The sequence below is a fragment of the Heterocephalus glaber genome, unplaced genomic scaffold (assembly GCF_053883595.1).
Source record: "Heterocephalus glaber isolate CG9 unplaced genomic scaffold, H.glaber_assembly_v1.0 deba00001606, whole genome shotgun sequence".
In the NCBI taxonomy this organism is placed as follows: Eukaryota; Metazoa; Chordata; class Mammalia; order Rodentia; family Bathyergidae; genus Heterocephalus; species Heterocephalus glaber.
Window position 1 is genome coordinate 21,474,867 of NW_028258377.1, and position 18,690 is coordinate 21,493,556.

At 41.3% G+C, this 18,690-nt stretch overlaps 1 protein-coding gene across 18 annotated transcripts in view; it reads right to left on the reverse strand.

The window, feature by feature from the left end:
• Nucleotides 1–18,690, reverse strand: part of Tenm2 (teneurin transmembrane protein 2) — a 1,248,268-nt gene that overhangs the window by 225,580 nt on the left and 1,003,998 nt on the right. For all 18 annotated transcript variants that reach the window (XM_087194517.1, XM_087194513.1, XM_087194515.1 and 15 more), the window contains one exon: nt 16,598–16,836. In XM_087194517.1, coding sequence (XP_087050643.1) covers nt 16,598–16,836 — 239 coding nt within the window. The remainder of the gene's footprint in view (nt 1–16,597; nt 16,837–18,690) is intronic.

Below are 18,690 nucleotides of genomic sequence, written 5' to 3' on the forward strand. Positions count from 1 at the left end.
TCTCTTCTTTTTCTCTACAGACCTTCATACAAAATCCAAAGTGAATGCCTCAGAAGGGGTCTTGATGGGTTTTATTGGATCAAAGGGCCCTCTCATAATAAAGAAACCGCACAGAGATTTACTGAGTGCATTAAAAAAGAATGGCTTCTAGCCAGCCCTGGTAGAATTACACAGCCATAAAAAACTATTTTGGCCAACCTGCTCTTAGAAAAGTGTGTGGTGATTTAAAGACAGTTTGTTAATTTTTAATTTTTCAGTTCTCCCATTCTGATAGTAAAGAAACCCCAAGGACATATTATAAACTTCTCTCTCTCTCCTCTCCTTAGACAACACAGTACATATTATATCCCAACTCTGTCTTATCTTCTTTGGGAGACAACTCTTACAGATTGCCTCTGAAGCTCTATTTCCATGGCTCTCTTTAACCCAAGCCTTCACCATCATATACTCACTGAGGACTGCCAGAGCCTTTTGAGAAGTCCCCCTGTCTCGTGTCCCATTTCCCAATCCTGAGTCCTCAATCAATTAGTAAATAAATATTTATGGAGCATATACTAGGTAACTGACATGATATCATGTCATAATTTCATTATATCACATTCCTGCTTATGAACTTAAAGCACCTCCCTGTTGCCAAATTAATCAAATTAAACCTCCTGCCAGATTTCAAGGCCATCTATCATCTGGTCATGTCGTATCTCCCCTACTATTTTCCACTGCTTTTAGCCAGTATCCTGCTCCATGCTAGCTGAGCTCCTCGTTTTCTTCTCCACTTTCTCCATTCTGGCCTCCCACTTTTCCTGCTGCTAGTTTTGCTGTCTGAGGGGCTTCCTAGCCCACCTCCAGTTCCATTTCTATCCATCTTCCTGGGACTGATCCAACCTGGAGTTTTCTCTACCCACTTTTACCCAACTGCTACAAATCAGGGAGGACTTCCTCTTTCTCCGTACTTCAATAGCCAATCTCTAATTATAATTTAGTGCTTCTGTGTGTTTTCTCAACCAAAAATATTTTTAAAAAACAGTATTTACTCAACTTTATATAGACTATGAAAAAGGTATCATCATTAAAATTATTATTAACTATTCCTTATAGTTGAGCAAAACAAAACAGGAATTTAATGGAGTTTTCCAAAAGTACTCAGTTAGCAGGCATTCAGATTTAAACCTGACTTCTTAAGCTAAATCCAGAATTTCTTCACTGGACCACTCCAATGCCCAAGTGAGGAACTGCAAAGACTACACATCTAACTTCCTGATCCAGATGAACAGTGGCCTTTGAAGGATAAAGTTTCAATGAATCATTATTTGGATCAAGAAGGGAACTGTGTATTAATGTGGGAGAAAGAAAGCCCATCTGAAATGGATAAGCCATTATGCCATTACAGGGACCCTTCCAAACCCGGGACTCCAAACCTTTCTCAAACCTTGACTCCAACTCATCTTTGAAGACCCCATAGCCTTGGTCACCAAGTGGCAGAGTGCCTCTTCTTTTTTTTTTTTTTTTTGGTACCAGGGATCAAACTCGGGACCTTGGGCTTGCCAGGCAGGCAGTGGAACCACTGAGCTAAATCCTCGGCCAGGCAGAGTGACTCTTAGTTTCTCTGTGACACATCTCAAACCTGAGAAGAAGGGAACTGTGGAGTATGAGAGCTGAGTTTTGAGCTCCTAAATTGGAAACAGCTCAGATGAATAGCTGAGTTTACTTGAAATTTAAAAAGTGGAACTTCCTATGATCTTCAAAAAAAAATCTACTTGCATCTGTTGATGAGCCAATGCAGGTAAAAATACAACAGCCATAAGTATCACCCCAAACCGTCCTCATAGCTGGCTCCCCACCTTGTTCACAAATTTCAGCAGGCACCCAGGTGGAACCAACTCAAATTGCAGCTCATTAGCACAGTCCAATAGGAGTTTAAGGGAAAGTGTGTAGTAAACAATGGTAATCCCAATTTAAGCAGGAGAAAGCGACCTTTCTCTCTTCCCTAAAACAAGTCGCTGCTTCAGGCGGCGCGTCACTGTTTTACTATTACTGGTTAATTCGACCGCAGGCAGAAGATGCAGCTGTGGCCCTGTGAACAGGCTCCACAGTCAGGCTGAGCATAATCCCTCATGTAATGAAAAACCTATTTCTATTTCTGAGGCCTCACTACTCTTCATACTGAAGAGCCTTGTGCCTGTCACACATTTATTGAAGCTTATTACTCATCTAGGCAGCAGGGCCCAGTTAGTATTTGGAATTATATTTTAAATCACAATTTTTCTATTATTTATTTTAGGATTCCAAGGCTACGGCAAAAGCATGTCAGTGTTATTCTTGATGCACATTCAAAGGCATTAAAGGCCCAATCGAAATTCTTTTCTATGTTGAGAATCTTTATGTACATGTGGAAAACCCTCAGGCAAGACACCCGGCGACTCTCACATACTAGGACCTCAGAACTTTCTGCAACCACATGGTTCAGGGTAAAGCTTGCGAATCTTCTGTTCAGCATCACAGTAATCTTTCCTGGGCTTTGGTTTCCCCTCTCACATCGTGCTCCTTTCTTTGGTTTTTGAAGATAAATGGACAGAGTCTCTTAAGGTGCCAGGGACAGGGGCTGTGAACAGATGGGCTAAAACTGTAGCCTCATCATCCAGTGGAAAAATGAGAACCTGCTTAATATAAGTCAGAGGATTTTCTGAACTGACCATGAAATCTGAGCTTCCGTTTATTCACAGAGCCAATGGTGAACATGTGGTTCTTCCTCATTCTATAGAAGTCAATGGCCCCCTCTCCTGTATATTCCCAGGAAAACACACACACACACACACTATATATATATATATTATATATATAATATATATATTATATATATAATACATATATATTATACATATATAATGTATAAACCACAGGTATGCAAGGGAATGCATCTCATGTTTGTCCTCTCTTGTGCATGCTTACTTTTTCTTCTGGTAATTACTTATTTTTCTCTTTGCACAAAACATTCTCTGCCATTAGAGTGTGTACCCTACTTGTTCTATCACATGAATGAAAATCGGCCAAAATATAACAATATTTCTTACACAATATACAGACCCTCTCCACGTTTCTGCAGCCTATACCGAGTTACTTATTATGGAGAGCACCTCTCTCTACAGTGTCTAAAGTCCGTATCAGTTCTCCCACCAAGGTGCCTGTTGTATATCCATCCTGGGAAGTGATTTTTGAAGGGCATGACAATAAGTCAAGAGTTAATTCCATCCACTCTGTGGATCTTCTCAATTAGCTGCTTTTCTGGTTTGGTTGTTTCATTTTACGCTGTGGCAGCCACAGGCATGGTGAAATTTTTGGGTAGGGGTGAGGCAGCAGTAGGGTGTAATGAAGAAAGAATTACACTGGGCGTGGGCAAAATTAGCAAGGATACTCAGACATGCAATTATACGAAGAGCTCAGGCTTGACTTTCATGTGATCTCTGTATTATTATTTTTTCATGTTTTGACAGCATTCTCCCTGGGTGGGGTACACAGCTTGTTTAATACATTTCTTAGTCATACAAACAGAACAGGCAATTTCTTTTCTTCCTTCACGATAAATTTAGTCACAGATCTTTCCTTTGGTTCCACTCTGCTATTTGCCTCTGACATTAAAACAAGCCTTCACTATTTCATTACAATAGGGCTATCACTGCTGGGTCAGATGACCTTTCCAAAAGGCTTAATTCCTGTCAGTTTTGAAGAGAAGAATAAAACACCATGCAATCAGCATTCACATCCTCACGGGAGAAATAGAGACATTTCCTCCCAGACAGGGCCAAGTGCAGGAGACCTAGGCAGCACCTTCCCAGGGCCGTGACCTTCTGAAAAAATAAATGGGGGTGGAGGTGGGAACTCCAGGGAGGGGATGAAGTGGGGGAAAAGCTGTAGATGAGCAGAACAGTACATTTTCAAAAAGCCTAAAATGAAATTAACTGTATTGTCATTTCATATTATATATATTACTTTAAAAAAATTGAACTTGACAGAGCAGGATAAATCTGAACTTCGCCCAAGGATATTTAATGGTGCCGTGTGTATTGGGTAGGGGAGAAGAGGAAAAACAGGCAATGATGTCTGCACCTGTGTGAATGCAAACATTGCAAACAAGCAAACCTGCAAAGCAGGACTAGAAGTGGGGACTCTGAAAGTCAGCTCAAATTCACAGTGGAGTATTTCATTATGACGTGCACAAATTAAGGGTAGAGGGGGAAGAGAGGGAAGACAGATAACAGATACAAAAGTATAGTTAGGAGGAATAAGCTCCAGGGTTCTACAGCACAGCTCACAGTAGTTATAAAGAATTTTACAACAAACAGGAAGTGAGGAGCTTGAAGGTTTCAAACATAAAGAAATGGTAAATTTTTAAGGAGGCGGCAGTGCTAATTACTCAGTTTGACCATTACCTATTGTACACATGTACTGAATTATCAAACCACGCCTCACCAATGTGTGTAATTATTATGGGTTCACTAGATATTCGCAAAAAGTGTATGAATTAAAAGTGGTTCTGACCAGGACATTCAGAGCAGGATCTACGGGAGTAGTGATGTACATATGTGTTTGTGTGATATATGCACACACATTTGCACACATTTCCAAGGGGGTGCCAACCTCCCTTCCGCTCTCTTTCACCAGGCTACTCCTCTATCCTCACCACTAGTAGCCATGACTTATACAAGGAGTGAGGTATCTATCCGGTTATGTTCAAGTTCCATTCTAGGCCAAGATACACCCCATTTGGGATTAAAAGACTTTCCTAAATACTGGTAGTTCATAAATCCATTGAATTGGGAGCTAAAACTGTAAGGTAACCTCAGATATATCTAATAGGCATTCTTTATTCCATGAAGATAAGCAAAATAAGGCAGGGAAAGAATCTGGTATAAAGTAATTCTCTTCTCTGATGTAGATTTTTGAACAGGATTGAAAAGAAGTCTCTTTAAGAATGCCTTCACTTGATCAAAGAAATATACTTGGCCTCTGGCTTGAAGGGTCATTCCAATGACAAGACATTTGAAGTGGAAGGTAATTTGGAAGCCCCAACATGTGATGCTCCCCTGGGAACTGACTGCCACATTCATTCTTTCCATCTCTTACATCACGTTCAGTAGCAAGGACTGTAGCTGGATTACATAGATATCAATTAGACCCAACAGAAGACAAACCACCCTTAGTGCAAAACAATTTTGTTAGGATGAATTATTTTAGAGGGCCCCCTTCATAATATATTTGAAATATAGATTGATGTTCAACATTAGACACATTACTCTCATCTATTAGGCAAGAGCCTGCTGTGTCTATAAACTCAATTTCCTTTATCATGGTAGCTTTCTGGTTTATTTGGATAAATGTTGAGCTGTCCACTGTTGTTTATCTAAGTAGCTCATGAGGGAACCAAAAGTTTAATGATGTAAGATGAGGTGGTAAAACAGCACCTCCGAGCAATTCTCAGCTATTGCTCTTCATCTTATTACCTTGGTTGGACCTATTGGTTCAAGAAATTGTGTGGAAATTATGTGTGATTTCGTATGCTAGGGGCCAGCCCCACCCCACTCCATACCTTTATTTTCTAATTGTCTCATGTTTTATTCTGCTTGGTGTATGACATTTCAGAGTTTGTATTGCTAGTTAACTTTTTAAATTTTTCTACTCACAGAATCCATGCTTTTTTAATTTTTTTTTTTACAATTCTGAGTGAATCCAGAGCCTTCCCGCTAAGCCACATCCCCAGCCCATTTTATATTTTATATTTTGAGACAGAGTCTACCTAAGCCATTAAGTTACCTAGGCTGGTGACCTTCCTACCTCAGGCTCCCATCTTATTTCCTTTTTTTTTTTTTTTTTTTTGGTACCGGGGCTCGAACTTGGGTCCTTGGGCTTGCGCAGCAGGCGGCGAAACCACTGAGCTAAATCCTCGGCCCTAAACAGGCTTTTTGGTTCACCTCTTATTTCTTGTCTTAATTGCAATATATCCTTTTTGGTATTAATTTTTCTGTCTTTGGTTCTTTTTTTTTGTACCAGGGATCGAACTCGGGTCTTTGCGCTTGTGCAGCAGCAAAACCACTGAGCTAAATCCCCAGCCCTTTTCTTTGGTTCTTGACTCTTCACTGCTGCAGTCTCAAGAAATGTAAGCTAATCACAGGCCAGGTTTTTTCTCTCAGAAGACTTACAGTTTTCAAAGTAAAATTTGGAGGAGATAATGTCTTCATTCGATAAAAACAGACTGGATAAAAAATAAGACACAAATGCCCTCAATTTCTTATTGTACAATGGTAAGACAACTCCGTATTGCTAGGAAACAAAAAGGATGACTAACCATTGATTCATAGGAGTGAGTTAATAAAAAGCTTTTTAGTGTAAAAACTTCTGTTCCCTGATGATCCTGGGAAAAAATAAAACTCAGATGCCTTTTATCACTGTTGTGTGTCTGATTAACATTATAGCTTCAGTCATTTATACAAAATATAACTTACTTCAGACTCTTTAATGTTTCCTATTAACTATACTGTTTTATGGGGTTGCTTGTTAGACTTGAGGTTCAGTAAAAAATTTCAAGTAAAAATGTTCTCCATTATGAGGCTGGTCAGCAAATTCCAGTACATTATGCAACTGGCCAATCACTTTGTAAAATAAAATGTCTTGCCTGTGGAAAATTATGAAATAAACATATATAAATCTCTATGTATAAATGTAATCAATTTTAAATTAACATAAAATTGATAATACATAGAATTAACAGATAGTTAGAAGAAGGTTCACCTTCCCCCATAGGCAAAAGAGTAGCCCACAATTCTCTCCAGATTCAGGAAATATCAAATCTTGTCACTAAAAGAAAATTTAAACATACATACTTTAAATTTAGCTAATGTCCCATAAGTCTATGTTGATAAAATTTGGAGCACAAGTAGTCTTAAAACCAGTTTTGAAAATGCATCTAATTCAAATGCACTGAACTTCCCTGAAAGATGTCATCATGTTTATCACAGCCCGAAGAACAGAATGCATTTGACATACTGCCACTTACTTTTCTCGGTGGAATACAAGGAAGTTTAATCTAAACTTCATTAACGTGACTTTAAAGCACTCGTGGTGTAATGTAAGTAAGCAAACTGAGAGGATTGCATCATGACTGCAAAGGCAAAAGCAAGGTAATATACCCTTCTTTTATGAAGATCACCGTCCCTCGGGGAGAGCTGAACATGTTTGCACAAATCTTGCCACAAATGACCTAACTTGACGGAAAACACATCCCAAGGGAAGGGCCTTCCCTAACAGCTGTGAAGAAAATCATGATGAAAGAAATGCAAAGATTGGAGGCAAAGCCTCTCTCCTCCCTTCTCATCCAGAGCTTCGGTTGTGCAAGAAAAAAAATGCCTTTGAAAGATAATACATATTATTTATCTTATAAATTTTTTTCTCATTCCAAGAAAGGAGAACAGTATTTTTTTTCAGCAAAGCTCTTTTCTGACTACCACGTAACTCAGTGCTATTAGATTTTCTGATATATTCTGATATTTACTTATGTAGGGCCAGAGGACTGATAATATAAAAAGGAAATTAGTGGAACATGCAATGCACTAACCTCTTTTTTAATGATAATATTAAATGTGGTAATACAGTTGAATAACTGTTCTAATGCAGACGATCTTAAGAAATATCAATCTAATAAATGCTTTGATAAGAAAAGGGCTGGGAAAAAATTCTGAATGTCTATTCTTAACAATCAAAATATGAATTTTCTGTAAAGGAGTTTTCACTAGAGGGCATGAAAAAGTCTGGTTTAAGGTAACCTTAAGAGAAACACATGTTTTGGAAGTTTGCTTTGGGTCATGTTTTTGTCATAGGAAGCTACATAGTTAAGCAGGGCATTTCAGAGCACAAAAGATTCTGTATAGCTTGTGTATACAGACCTAATTCACCATATAATAGTTCTTTTCTCTACTTGGTGCCTTGCAGTGATTGCTTTCATTTCTTAGCGCATCCTCATTTACAGAGAAACAGCCAACAGATTTTCAGATTTATGCCATTATTTGCTTCTTCACCTTGAACTCCAACTAAATTCTGCTACGCTTTTGTAATGTGAGTGCCAAATGGTGGCCATCTGCCAGATACAAACATTTCCTAGTTTCACTGAGCCAGTTCTCTCCATTTCAGGGAATCACAGATTCCTACTAGAGGGCTTAAACATGGTGCTTCCACAGTCCCTCTGACTATTCCTTTGCCTAAATGCTTTCTAACTGCAAAATGCAATTTGGGAACAGCGGCAACTACCGACAGGAAACAGAACCTTGCCTTCACATGGGGGAACAAGTAGGGATTGGGGTACTGGGGAAATAGCTTTTACAAATGATCCAACACATCTAATCCTAATCAGCATTCATCAATTCAACAAATCTTTGTTGACTGTCTGTGACATACTAGGCATTGCTAGTCACTATTCTGGGATTATAACGACCCCCAAATCTGGCTTATTCTTCTTACTGGATCTGGTCTAGAAGAGTGGGAGCTAATACAGTAATTGCAATAACTCCATTGGGTTGAACTTCTTCCATGGGCCAGGTCCTACTATGTTCTACCTGATTCTAAGACTCAGATATTTTCCTATTTTCCCATGCCTGAAATCAGAATGGACCTTATCACTGGTGTCTTACAAGCCCCTGTGACCAATGAACCTATTTATTTAGACACTGTTATATCAATCCAAGCCTCGCTCTTTCCAAATATATGACATAAAAACTATAAATGCCGTAAGTATTGCAGTTTAATTGGCGAGCTTGTCATCTCCCCACTTGGGGATGCATATAATAACGGCACTTCTCATAACTGTCCACCTACTGGATGTGAAGAAAAGTCACATGCTTTGAAGCATCTTTACAAAATAGGAATTATTTCCATTATTAAAAATAGAAAATTACAGTACAGAGTGATGAAAGAGCAAGTCCATAGTCACTTGTATGTAGCCTGTATGCAGCTTACAGGTTCAAATTCAAACCCAGGTCTCTGATACCTAAGTCCAGGGTTGTATTTCCTATTACATCAGTCTGCTTGTCTAATAGCCAAGGAAAAGCAAGAAACTCTACCATGATGCTACAGATCAAACACTGAATGAATAACACTTATTTTCAGTACATTAGAAATTCTGCCCAGAATCTGAAATCATGAAGTAAGTGCAACTAAGTTAAAAGATAAAAGACTTAGGAAATGAGAAATTTAAAAGCTGCCTGTGGAAGCAGTAAGGTCTGTAGTCTTGGTCACTACCCTAAGGAGTGTGGTCAAAACACAAGGTTGGGCTGGGGTTGTGGCTCAGCCATAGAGTACTTGATTAGCATGTGCAAGAGCCTGGGTTCCATTCCCAGGACCAGAAAGAAAGAGAGAGAAAGAGAGAGACAGACAGACAGAAAGAAAGAAGCAAACAAACAAATGCAAAACCTCCCAAATAGAAATAAAACTCAGGGTATATGAAGAAAGCATAGTTATGCAACAGCAGCCTATCAGGACTTCTGGACTGATGACTGCTAGGGGGATAAGTGCTTCAGAGGACACAGGACTAAGCCCTGAATAGTTATTCAAAGCAGACTGGGTGGTTCCACCTACTTGTGGAAGCACAAAGACCTGGGCTGGCAGAGGATGCCAACACCATGTCCTGGTGGGACACAGGTCATAGCAGGTTCCTTCCACTTATACATTAAGATGCTCTACAATGTGGTTCCCCTTCCCAGCATTTTCCCATGAGGAAGGAAGGTCCTACACTGGCTGACAACTGTGACTTCTACAAGTGTCTCAAAGGAAAGCAAAGGCAGCTGGTCTTAGCTATTGACTATCAAGAAGCGTTTCAGGCCCTCCAGGTTGACAATATGTTTTCGAAGATGCTGCATCCTTTTCTGAAGCAGAAGAACTCATCTTTGCTCAAATGTCAAACACGAGGTACAAATGTTGCCATGTGGCTGCTGAGTGATGGAGACTGAGCTAATGAATGACTTAATTTGCTTTCCGTAAATTGACAGACCCTCTGCAATCAGGTGTGTGGCTGTGAAACAGCAGTCCCAATGCCGGAGACTCACCGGTCCAGAAGCATTGACAGGACTTTATTATCAGGTTAAGAGCACATTAGCATAGCTATTAGATAAAATGTCTGCTACGAACATCCAGAACATCCATCCGGACAGATAAAAGTAACTGGGTCCCCAGACTTATTTGTGGGCAGCTTTCTGTTTCTGCTGGACCTTCTGGGGCCGGGGAGTTAGATGGAAATGCTATTTGCTGGACTGTTCAGATTTAATCATTAGCATTCTGCCCTTTATATAACAGGAGGTAAATATACAATTTAGAATTCATGCAGGAGGGTGAGGTTTGCCATCTCTCCAGACAGTCCAAGAGCTCAGGGTTTGAATGAGAGGCCCAACATCTTTCCTGGACCGCAGCAACACGAAAGACACCAGGTAAGGGTACTGTTCTCATCATTTTCTGTCATTTTTTTTTTTTTTATGTTTTCCCCAAACCTGTTCTGTTCAGTGAGATGAGAATACACAAAATAGCAGCCAAGAACGCAGGATTCATCAGTGTGAGTCTCAACATATCAATTTTCAAGTATAGCAACTTTAAACACATTAGGTAGGCTTTTAGTTTCCATAGAAAATAATCTCCCATTGTTTTCAAAAGAAACTGAAAGCACCCCAAATTACCACACTTTTAACATCCTGACATGTTGATGGCCCGCGTTCTTCACAGATCAAAGTCAGAGTGGCAGAAGACGGAGCTCTGAGTGGCTTACTTAAAACATAGTATTTCATATTTGGCAGGAATTACTGTAGTGAAAAAGACAAGGTGACTTTCTAATATATATTATATATATATATATATGTGAGTGTGTATTTTAGGTTTGGCAGAAAATCTGAAGAGCTAAAAACTAATTTAGGGTGACACAAACGCTCTTATCATTCTCTCTAGCCCCTTCCCTTAACGACCCTGTGGCGAGTCCTGGGGGAAGCTTAGTGAGGGCTGCGTATTGCTTGTCTCAGGGACGACCGCCTCAGTTCTGCGTCACTCTGCACCACTGTGCCGACTCTTGTCTTAGAATTTCCGGGATGATCTGCGATGAAGCAGCCAAATCACACACCGGAAGCTCCTCTCCCCTTGATGTGGGGTACCACTGTGAGAACGTTTATGCCTTGTAAGGACAGGAAATCCTAGTTCAATGTTAATCTGGGATAAAAAAACAAAACAAAACAATGCTGTCGTTCGATGACCCAGCTCTGTTACAACCTGTTGGAAAACCTCAACAAAGAAGGCATTAGGGACTGAGTGACAGCCAAAGACAGGCAATGATTTTACCCAGGGATAACCAAAGATTGGGACGTGTGACTGTATGGCAAAGTGGTAATTAAGGGCCGGGGATTTAGCTCAGTGGTTTCACTGCCTGCTGCGCAAGCGCAAGGACCTGAATTCGATCCCGGTATCAAAAAAAAAAAAAAAAAAAAAATAGGTAGTTGATTCTAATCCACTTGGGGGTTACAACCCTGTTCTAGATAGTCTAGTTAAATATTACAGTATTAGGAAGGAATTTCATCCTGTAGAAAGGTTTTATTTTCTTTTTTGTGAGTGCTGGAGATCGAACCCAGGCTATTTGCCCTAAGCTACATCTCCAACTCTTTTTTTTAACAAATTTTTTATTTCGTGACAAGATCTCACTAAGTTGCCCAGGCTAGGCTTGAATTGTGATTCTCTTGCCTCAGCGTTCCACAGAGCTGTGATTATAGGCATCTTCCTGTAGAAAGTTTTTAACTAGAGAAAAACGTGGCTTACTTTTCTTACTTTCTGGTTTGGGCCACAAAGTGAGACACAATTATTTGTTATGAAATACAATGCCAGTGTCAGAATATGTTAGTTACCGGCTTCATTCACAGTGGAGATATGATCCAACTCTGCCAGTCAGAAAGCAATTTTTTCATAAAGGTAGAAATGCCCTGAAAAGTTATTCTTTGGAAATGAACAGTCATAGAACCAAACAGAGGTTGAAAAACTATGACCTTTGGGGCAGATTCAGTTTGTCACCTATTTTTATATGGCTCATGTCCTAGGGGATGGTTTTACATTTTGCATGGCTGGAAACAAAATCAAAATAAGAATAATATTCCATGACACATAAAAATTATATAAAATTCATCTTCCAATATCCATAATTAAAGTTCCATGGACACATGGCCATGGCTAGTTGTTTATATACCTTCCATGGCTGCTTTCAAGTTATAATGGCAGAGTTGAGTAGCAGGACAGAGACTGCATGTCTTGCAGAATATATCACCTGGCTTTTACAGAAAAAGTTTGCTGACCCTGTAACAGAAGCTATCTGGGAAGCTAGCTAGGACAGGTTAGCAGAATGAGAAGGTGCAATTTCGGCCCACTGTGTTAGAAAATGATTCCAGAAGGACAGGAACCAACTAGTTTCCCTTGCTAAAGAGGACAGGACTAGCTAAGATGAGTTAATGCACAAAAGGGACAATTCAGTTTCCTCACCATATCTGAGAACCTGGGTAACTGCAATCTCAACCCAAAAGCACCCAAGGGAAAGACAAGCTGAGCATCAAGAGACCAAAAGATCTAGTTTAGGAGATCCGGAGACTCTCCTTGGGTGTAAAACTAACCAGCCATGGGACCAGCTTCCCTGGGCCTCAGCACCAATGCCTATCGAATAATTGTAATGTACCAGGGCCAGGGATATAGCTCAGTGATTCCGGCACCTGCCGCACAAGCGCAAGGTTCCGAGTTCCATCTCTGGTACCAAAAAAAAAAAAAAAATTGTAATGTGCCAATTTTACTTTCAATGAGAGTATCTGTTGGCAACTGGGGTATATAGTTCAAATGGAATAATTATATAGAAGTGCTTTAAATGGAAATTCTTCCAACTTGGATTAGGGAAAATTCTAACAGTTATTGTTATGTATACTACAAAGATTAAAAACAATATATTTGATACAAAACAAGTGAGAAAATCCACGTTATTTATGTGATTCAGAAATGTGGAAATATAGAGGAACTTCTGGCATTGTAGGTAATGAAAGTACTCGAGACGCCTAAGGAAGAAAAACAACTTAGCCAGCTGTGGTGCTTATAATCCCAGCTACTTGAGAGGCTAAAGCAGGAGGATTACAAGTTCAAGGACAGCCTTGGCAACTTAGCAAGACTCTGTCTCAAAATAAAATAAAAAGATGCCGCTCAGTGGTAGAGTGCACGCATACAATGCGCAAGGCTCTGTGTTCAATCTTAGTAATGCAAATAAAAGAAAAGAAGAAGAAATTAAGAGAGACAATTTTCGAAGAAGGAAGCTCTCCTGCATTTCTGGCCAAATTCTCCTACAGCAGTATTCTCTAGGGATTGTTAGGGCCAGGGGCCAAATAACAGACAAAGTGGTCCCCTGGGACATCTGGCGGCCTTTCAGAGTATTTTATTCCAGGGTGTTTTGTATACTGGGAGAAATTGGCCCAGGGAGGATCTGATAGAAGAGCATATCATCAAAGTTCTCTCACCCCAGTTGTATGAGCAGGAACCGGGGGATCTTTCCTGTGTTGGTGAAGGCCCGCGCCTTCCAATTTTCACCAGGGCTGGCATTCTGCTTTTACACCCACCCACATGCCTAGATCTATGGCGAACTTGTCATGGGGCTGAGCTATTCCAAATTGCTCACTTCTGGAAAGCCTCCTTTCTACGGGTTTGAACATGCAAGGAAGATAATGTGATGCATTTGTCACAGTGCCTGGCAGGCCCGAGCCCACTGCCTATCCATAAATGTCCTGGGGCTGATGTTTCAATTTCAGGACCTGTCATGTTCTAGGGAGCATGGAGTCATGTGTGAACCAAAATGGACTCAGGTATTAAGAGCTCAGTCTCTTTAACAAGGAGACCTTGGTTTTTCAGTGCCCCTCTGTCCTTCCCCAGTGGCTTTTTTTGTAAGCGGGCATGATCACTGCCTGCTTCCAACAGCACTCTCCTCTGCATTTGCAATGCACTGTTTATGCCCCTGTAGCTTTGTAATTAATAATATACTGCTTTTCATCTTCAAAGTGATTTATACACATTAATTAATCCTTACCATACTTCAGAGTTTCTTCACATAAATAACCACCATGCCTCCATGTTGTGCTTAGGAAATCAAGACTGAGAAAGCAAACAACTTTTCCAAGGCTAAGGAGAAAGGGGTCACTGGGGCCAAGACTGCCACTTAGGGTCCTGACCCTCACCTCACTGCAGACAGGCCTGTGGTCATCTCTGGAGAGCGGCTGAGAGCGGCCCTGTAGCTCCACATTCACTGCCATCACTCTGGGTAAATTGGCCTGTTACATCACTCATTTTGAGCCATAAACTATTTTTCAATACTCCAGGGTCAAGGCATAATCTTACCTAAAGCATACATAATAGGAAATGATGGATTATAAACTAATAAACCAAGCTAAGATGCTCAGGTCCAGCTTCCAGTAGCCTCCAGACTGAGGATAAATATGTTTCCTAATCCATCATTTACAAGTTACATACCCGATTAAAACATTAAACTCTCCCTATACGGTTTCCCATTTATATGATCGCCCTTACAGAAAGCTATTCTATTTTAACTATCAAGCTCAATAAATCAGGCAGTAACCATCTATCTCTCTCCTGCAAGAGGAGTAGGAGGTGCACTGGGGATGCGATTGGCAGAGAGAGGCATGCCTCAATTTCTATACCTGGGCTCCCAGCAGTTCCCATGGCCCAACCGAATATTAAACCTGAAAAGTGAGCCCATGGATCCTTTTTGAAGTTTCTGACATAAAGCCAAATCATGCAAAGACCCAGAAGGCACATTCAATTTGCTTCCACCAAGTCCCTGAGCAGCTACCTAACTCCTTCTAACAACACAAAAGATTCCAGTCAAATGACTGGGGGGTGGCGCACACACATCCTTTCCCTCCTCCAGTCCCACCGTTACTCCATCCTTCACCAAGAAGTCACAAGCAGACACGATTTGAAATTAGGGTGAGTGGGTGAGTATCAGATCTCAGTCCTCATGTCATCAAGGGTTAGAGCACAAAGGCTTTTGCAAAACTCCAGATAAACATGGCACCTTTCCCTGGGGTGTCAATGTTTTCACTATGCAATTGGTAAGGGATATAATGCTTATTTTTCTATATTAAGACAAATAGAGCCACACTATAGAAGAAAGTAAAAAATACACATTGGTTTTTGGCTTGTACTGGTCTGCATTGGGCAGGGCCCCAGATTTCTGGGGTGTACAGTTACACTCCTCTGACATGAGGCAAGCTGAAGTCGAATGGTCTGTAAAGTGCTAGACTAGTTTCTTCTCTGGCAGACACCATGCTGGCTGCCTGGAGATGAAGGAAGTGTTAGAACTCCTTCCCCGCCCCAAGCTCCTGCCTCCACTGAGCTGAGGAAGGCAGGGTCCTTTCTAGGAAGTGGCAAAGCAAGCATCGTCAGGGTGCCTAGTCTTTTCTCCTAAATGGGAGGAGTTTTAGCACACATATTGGGAACTGTTTTGGAGTTAGCCTCTTTTAAGTGAGTGTTTTATAGGTTTGCTTTGCAACATGGCACAGCCAAACTAGGGAGCTCTGTCATAGCTGCCCTGAAACCAGGCCAGAACCATCAAGTGTTTCAAATAAACTTCAACAAACGTCACCATGGCCTCTGTCTGGGCCAGGAGATCTGCCATTGGCAACCTCAGCTGACAGAGTGGCGGCACTGGAACTCCTTGTCAGGGCCAGGAGCTGTGAGCAGGCCTTGTGTCCTACCCAGGAAGCTTATATGCATGTGGCACCGAGCCTCTGAGCTCTCAGCATCTGCTGCTTTCCAGAGTTCCGGGGCTACACTCCATGGATGCAAACCAACACCCTTGGCACAGGAAGGAAGGTACCCTGGCAACCTCACTGAGCTGCTGCCCTAAGTCCCACACTCAGTCACCAGAAGCACAGCCACCACGAGAGGTGAACCTGACCGAGCTTCCGTAGCACACGGTGAAAGGAGGGTTCCGAGGCAAAGGGAGGGATATGGACAAGGGCAACTACAACTGAGCCATAGGATTTTGTACAAAGACCCGGGTGCGTGCTCTGGTTACTCAGTCCTATTTCTGTTGCACAGCTCTGAAAATAAGCAAGTTAATTTAGCTTTCCCTCCAATCAAGATGTCATCAGCCACATTAATCCCTAATCTTCTATTCAGTTTTTTTGAGTGAAATGAACCAAGGCTACATGAATTTGAGATCACAGACCTGGCTTAAAATTCAGTGACAGAGAAGTCTAGAAGGCTACTCCGTGAGTGAGGAACGGGTTCGTAGGAATGACAATCCATAGTTCATAATGAGGATGCTCAATTTTCACTTCTGATAAATGTCACTTAGAATCATGAAGGAGAAACTTCTCAGATTTAAATGGATGCCAGGAGGGAAAACTCGCTGTCATTCATCACTCATTATAACCTCTTTCAAGAGCCAACAAGAAAACCGTACAGACGACAAAGGGCCTCTCACTTCACAAGTCCAGCCCACCTGCCCCATGTCTCAACACCAGGAACAGTGAAGAAGACTGCCTCGACTTACCTATGAAATACGCCAGCAAAATTGCCAAGAGAAGGGCTGCGGCAATGGCGGACAGAGCAGCGCATTTCCAGCTGCAGTATTTGGAGGGTTTCTTCAGTTTGAAGGCCTTCCTGGAGAAGGTATTCCTGGGCAGCAGGCGGGGCGGCGGCGTGTAAACTGTTCCTGAGGTCAAAGGGTATCCTGGAGAGGAACTGCTGAACAGGGGCGTGCTTCCGGAGGAGGTCTTAAAGAGGAAGTGCCTGCGGGAGAGAGGGAGCCAGTCAGCGGGCCAGCATGGCTAAAGAAGGCTTGGTGGCCTTGCCTTTCACTCTGATGCATGCAGTCATGTAGGACTGGCTATCGAACCTTACCCTGTGTGTCACAGTAGGGGCAGACACTACATTGGGTTAATTCCATAAATGTGCCTAATTTTATACTTTTGCACATGCACCTCCAACACTCTTACAAAATATCCAAAGCAGATACAGAAGCTGAACTACTGTCACTGAGAAATGGTGGCCATGATGACGCTGAGTGTTATCACACACCAGATACTTACTATGGAAAGGCACTAGAGATATATCACAACTATTTACAAACTCAATATTGTAACACCACTGATTTAGGTCAGAAAAACCAGGTTTGGAGAAGTCCAGCAACTGTCCAGGGATTTAAGCCTAGAGCTCTGTCTTTTGACAAAGTGTGTACTCTTGCATGTTAACCTTAACCTTCTCTTTTGACCTTTGGTCCTGTACTATTTTTGTTACCCACCCAGTCCTGCTCCCTGTTCCTTATAGACTGCCTCTCTAGGTCATGTGAGCGTGGTTAGTTCTTTGGAAACATCTTCACCTATCAAGTGAACAAGGTGTCCTTGGTTGCCAGAGCTACAGAGTGACAACCATAAAAAGACTGACTATTCAGTATAAAAGAGCATTAACTCCTCCCCAGGGGTCTGGGGACTATCATGCCAAAGACATCAATTCTCTGACAACAACTTATTCTCGTTCTTATACATGCCACATGCAGCATTTCAGAAATGAGCAGCTATCCCCTTTGTGAAACAGTGACTTGCCTTGTGAGAGATATACAGTGGACTTTAAGGGTACAGGCTGAGAAGACTCTAGAGTCTGAGCAGCCAAGCCAGGGACATGTCTTACTCTGTATCGTCTTCATGCTCATGTTTCCGGTACCCAGATCAGAGCCCAAAGTGTGGGAAACTTTAATGAATAAATGAATGAGTGGAGTCCTTTCATTATTTTGCAGTTTTACTCAGCTGCAATTCTAAGATTTTAAAATGTTACTACATCTGTTTCTTTGCTCTCCACATTTTCAGTGGATGTGACTGTATTTATTGAGCACTACATCATGTCAGTTACCATTCTAAATGTTTCACTTGCAGCTATACCAGTATCAGTCCTGTGAGGTAGGTACTGTTATTACCCGGCGTTTACAGACGAGAAAACTAGAGCTTGAATTTAGCAAGCAGGTAAGGCTCAGGCACTGGTCTGCTTGATTCATTTCTAAAAGCTCTAACCAGTCTTCCCACACCACATCGCCCTTGCATCTGGGGCGACCAGGCTTTTCTAGTGACATTTTGAGGCAAGATCACTGTCATTCCAAATAATCTGTATCTTGGCTGCTTCTAGATAGAACCTTGAAAGTATTTTAGCTTGATATGACTGAGAACCGTGTCAGAAAATGAGCACCTGATTAATGAATTCTTGAACATTGCTAATATTAAAATATACAATAGATATTTAGGTTTTATTTGAAATATAAGACTGTTCAACAATCTGAATAAAGCCTAGAAATTTGACTCTCAAAATAAGACTTTAGATTTCATATCCAATAGCTTTCATTTAACGCGATCCATTAAGAGAGCTTTTTGTTAGAGAAAATCATAGGTTCTTAAAGCAGCATTAGGAAATGATACGGGCATGGACTGGAGCCGTGGCAGTGCCATTCATGGACAAGTGAGCTCAGGTACATTATCTGACGCCGCTTTTGAGCACCTCCAATGACTCACCTGTAAGATGGGGGTAGTAAAAGTCCCTCACATCTGTTGTTGTGAGGATAACACAAAATCCTTTAGGAAAAGCACTTAACCGAGGAGT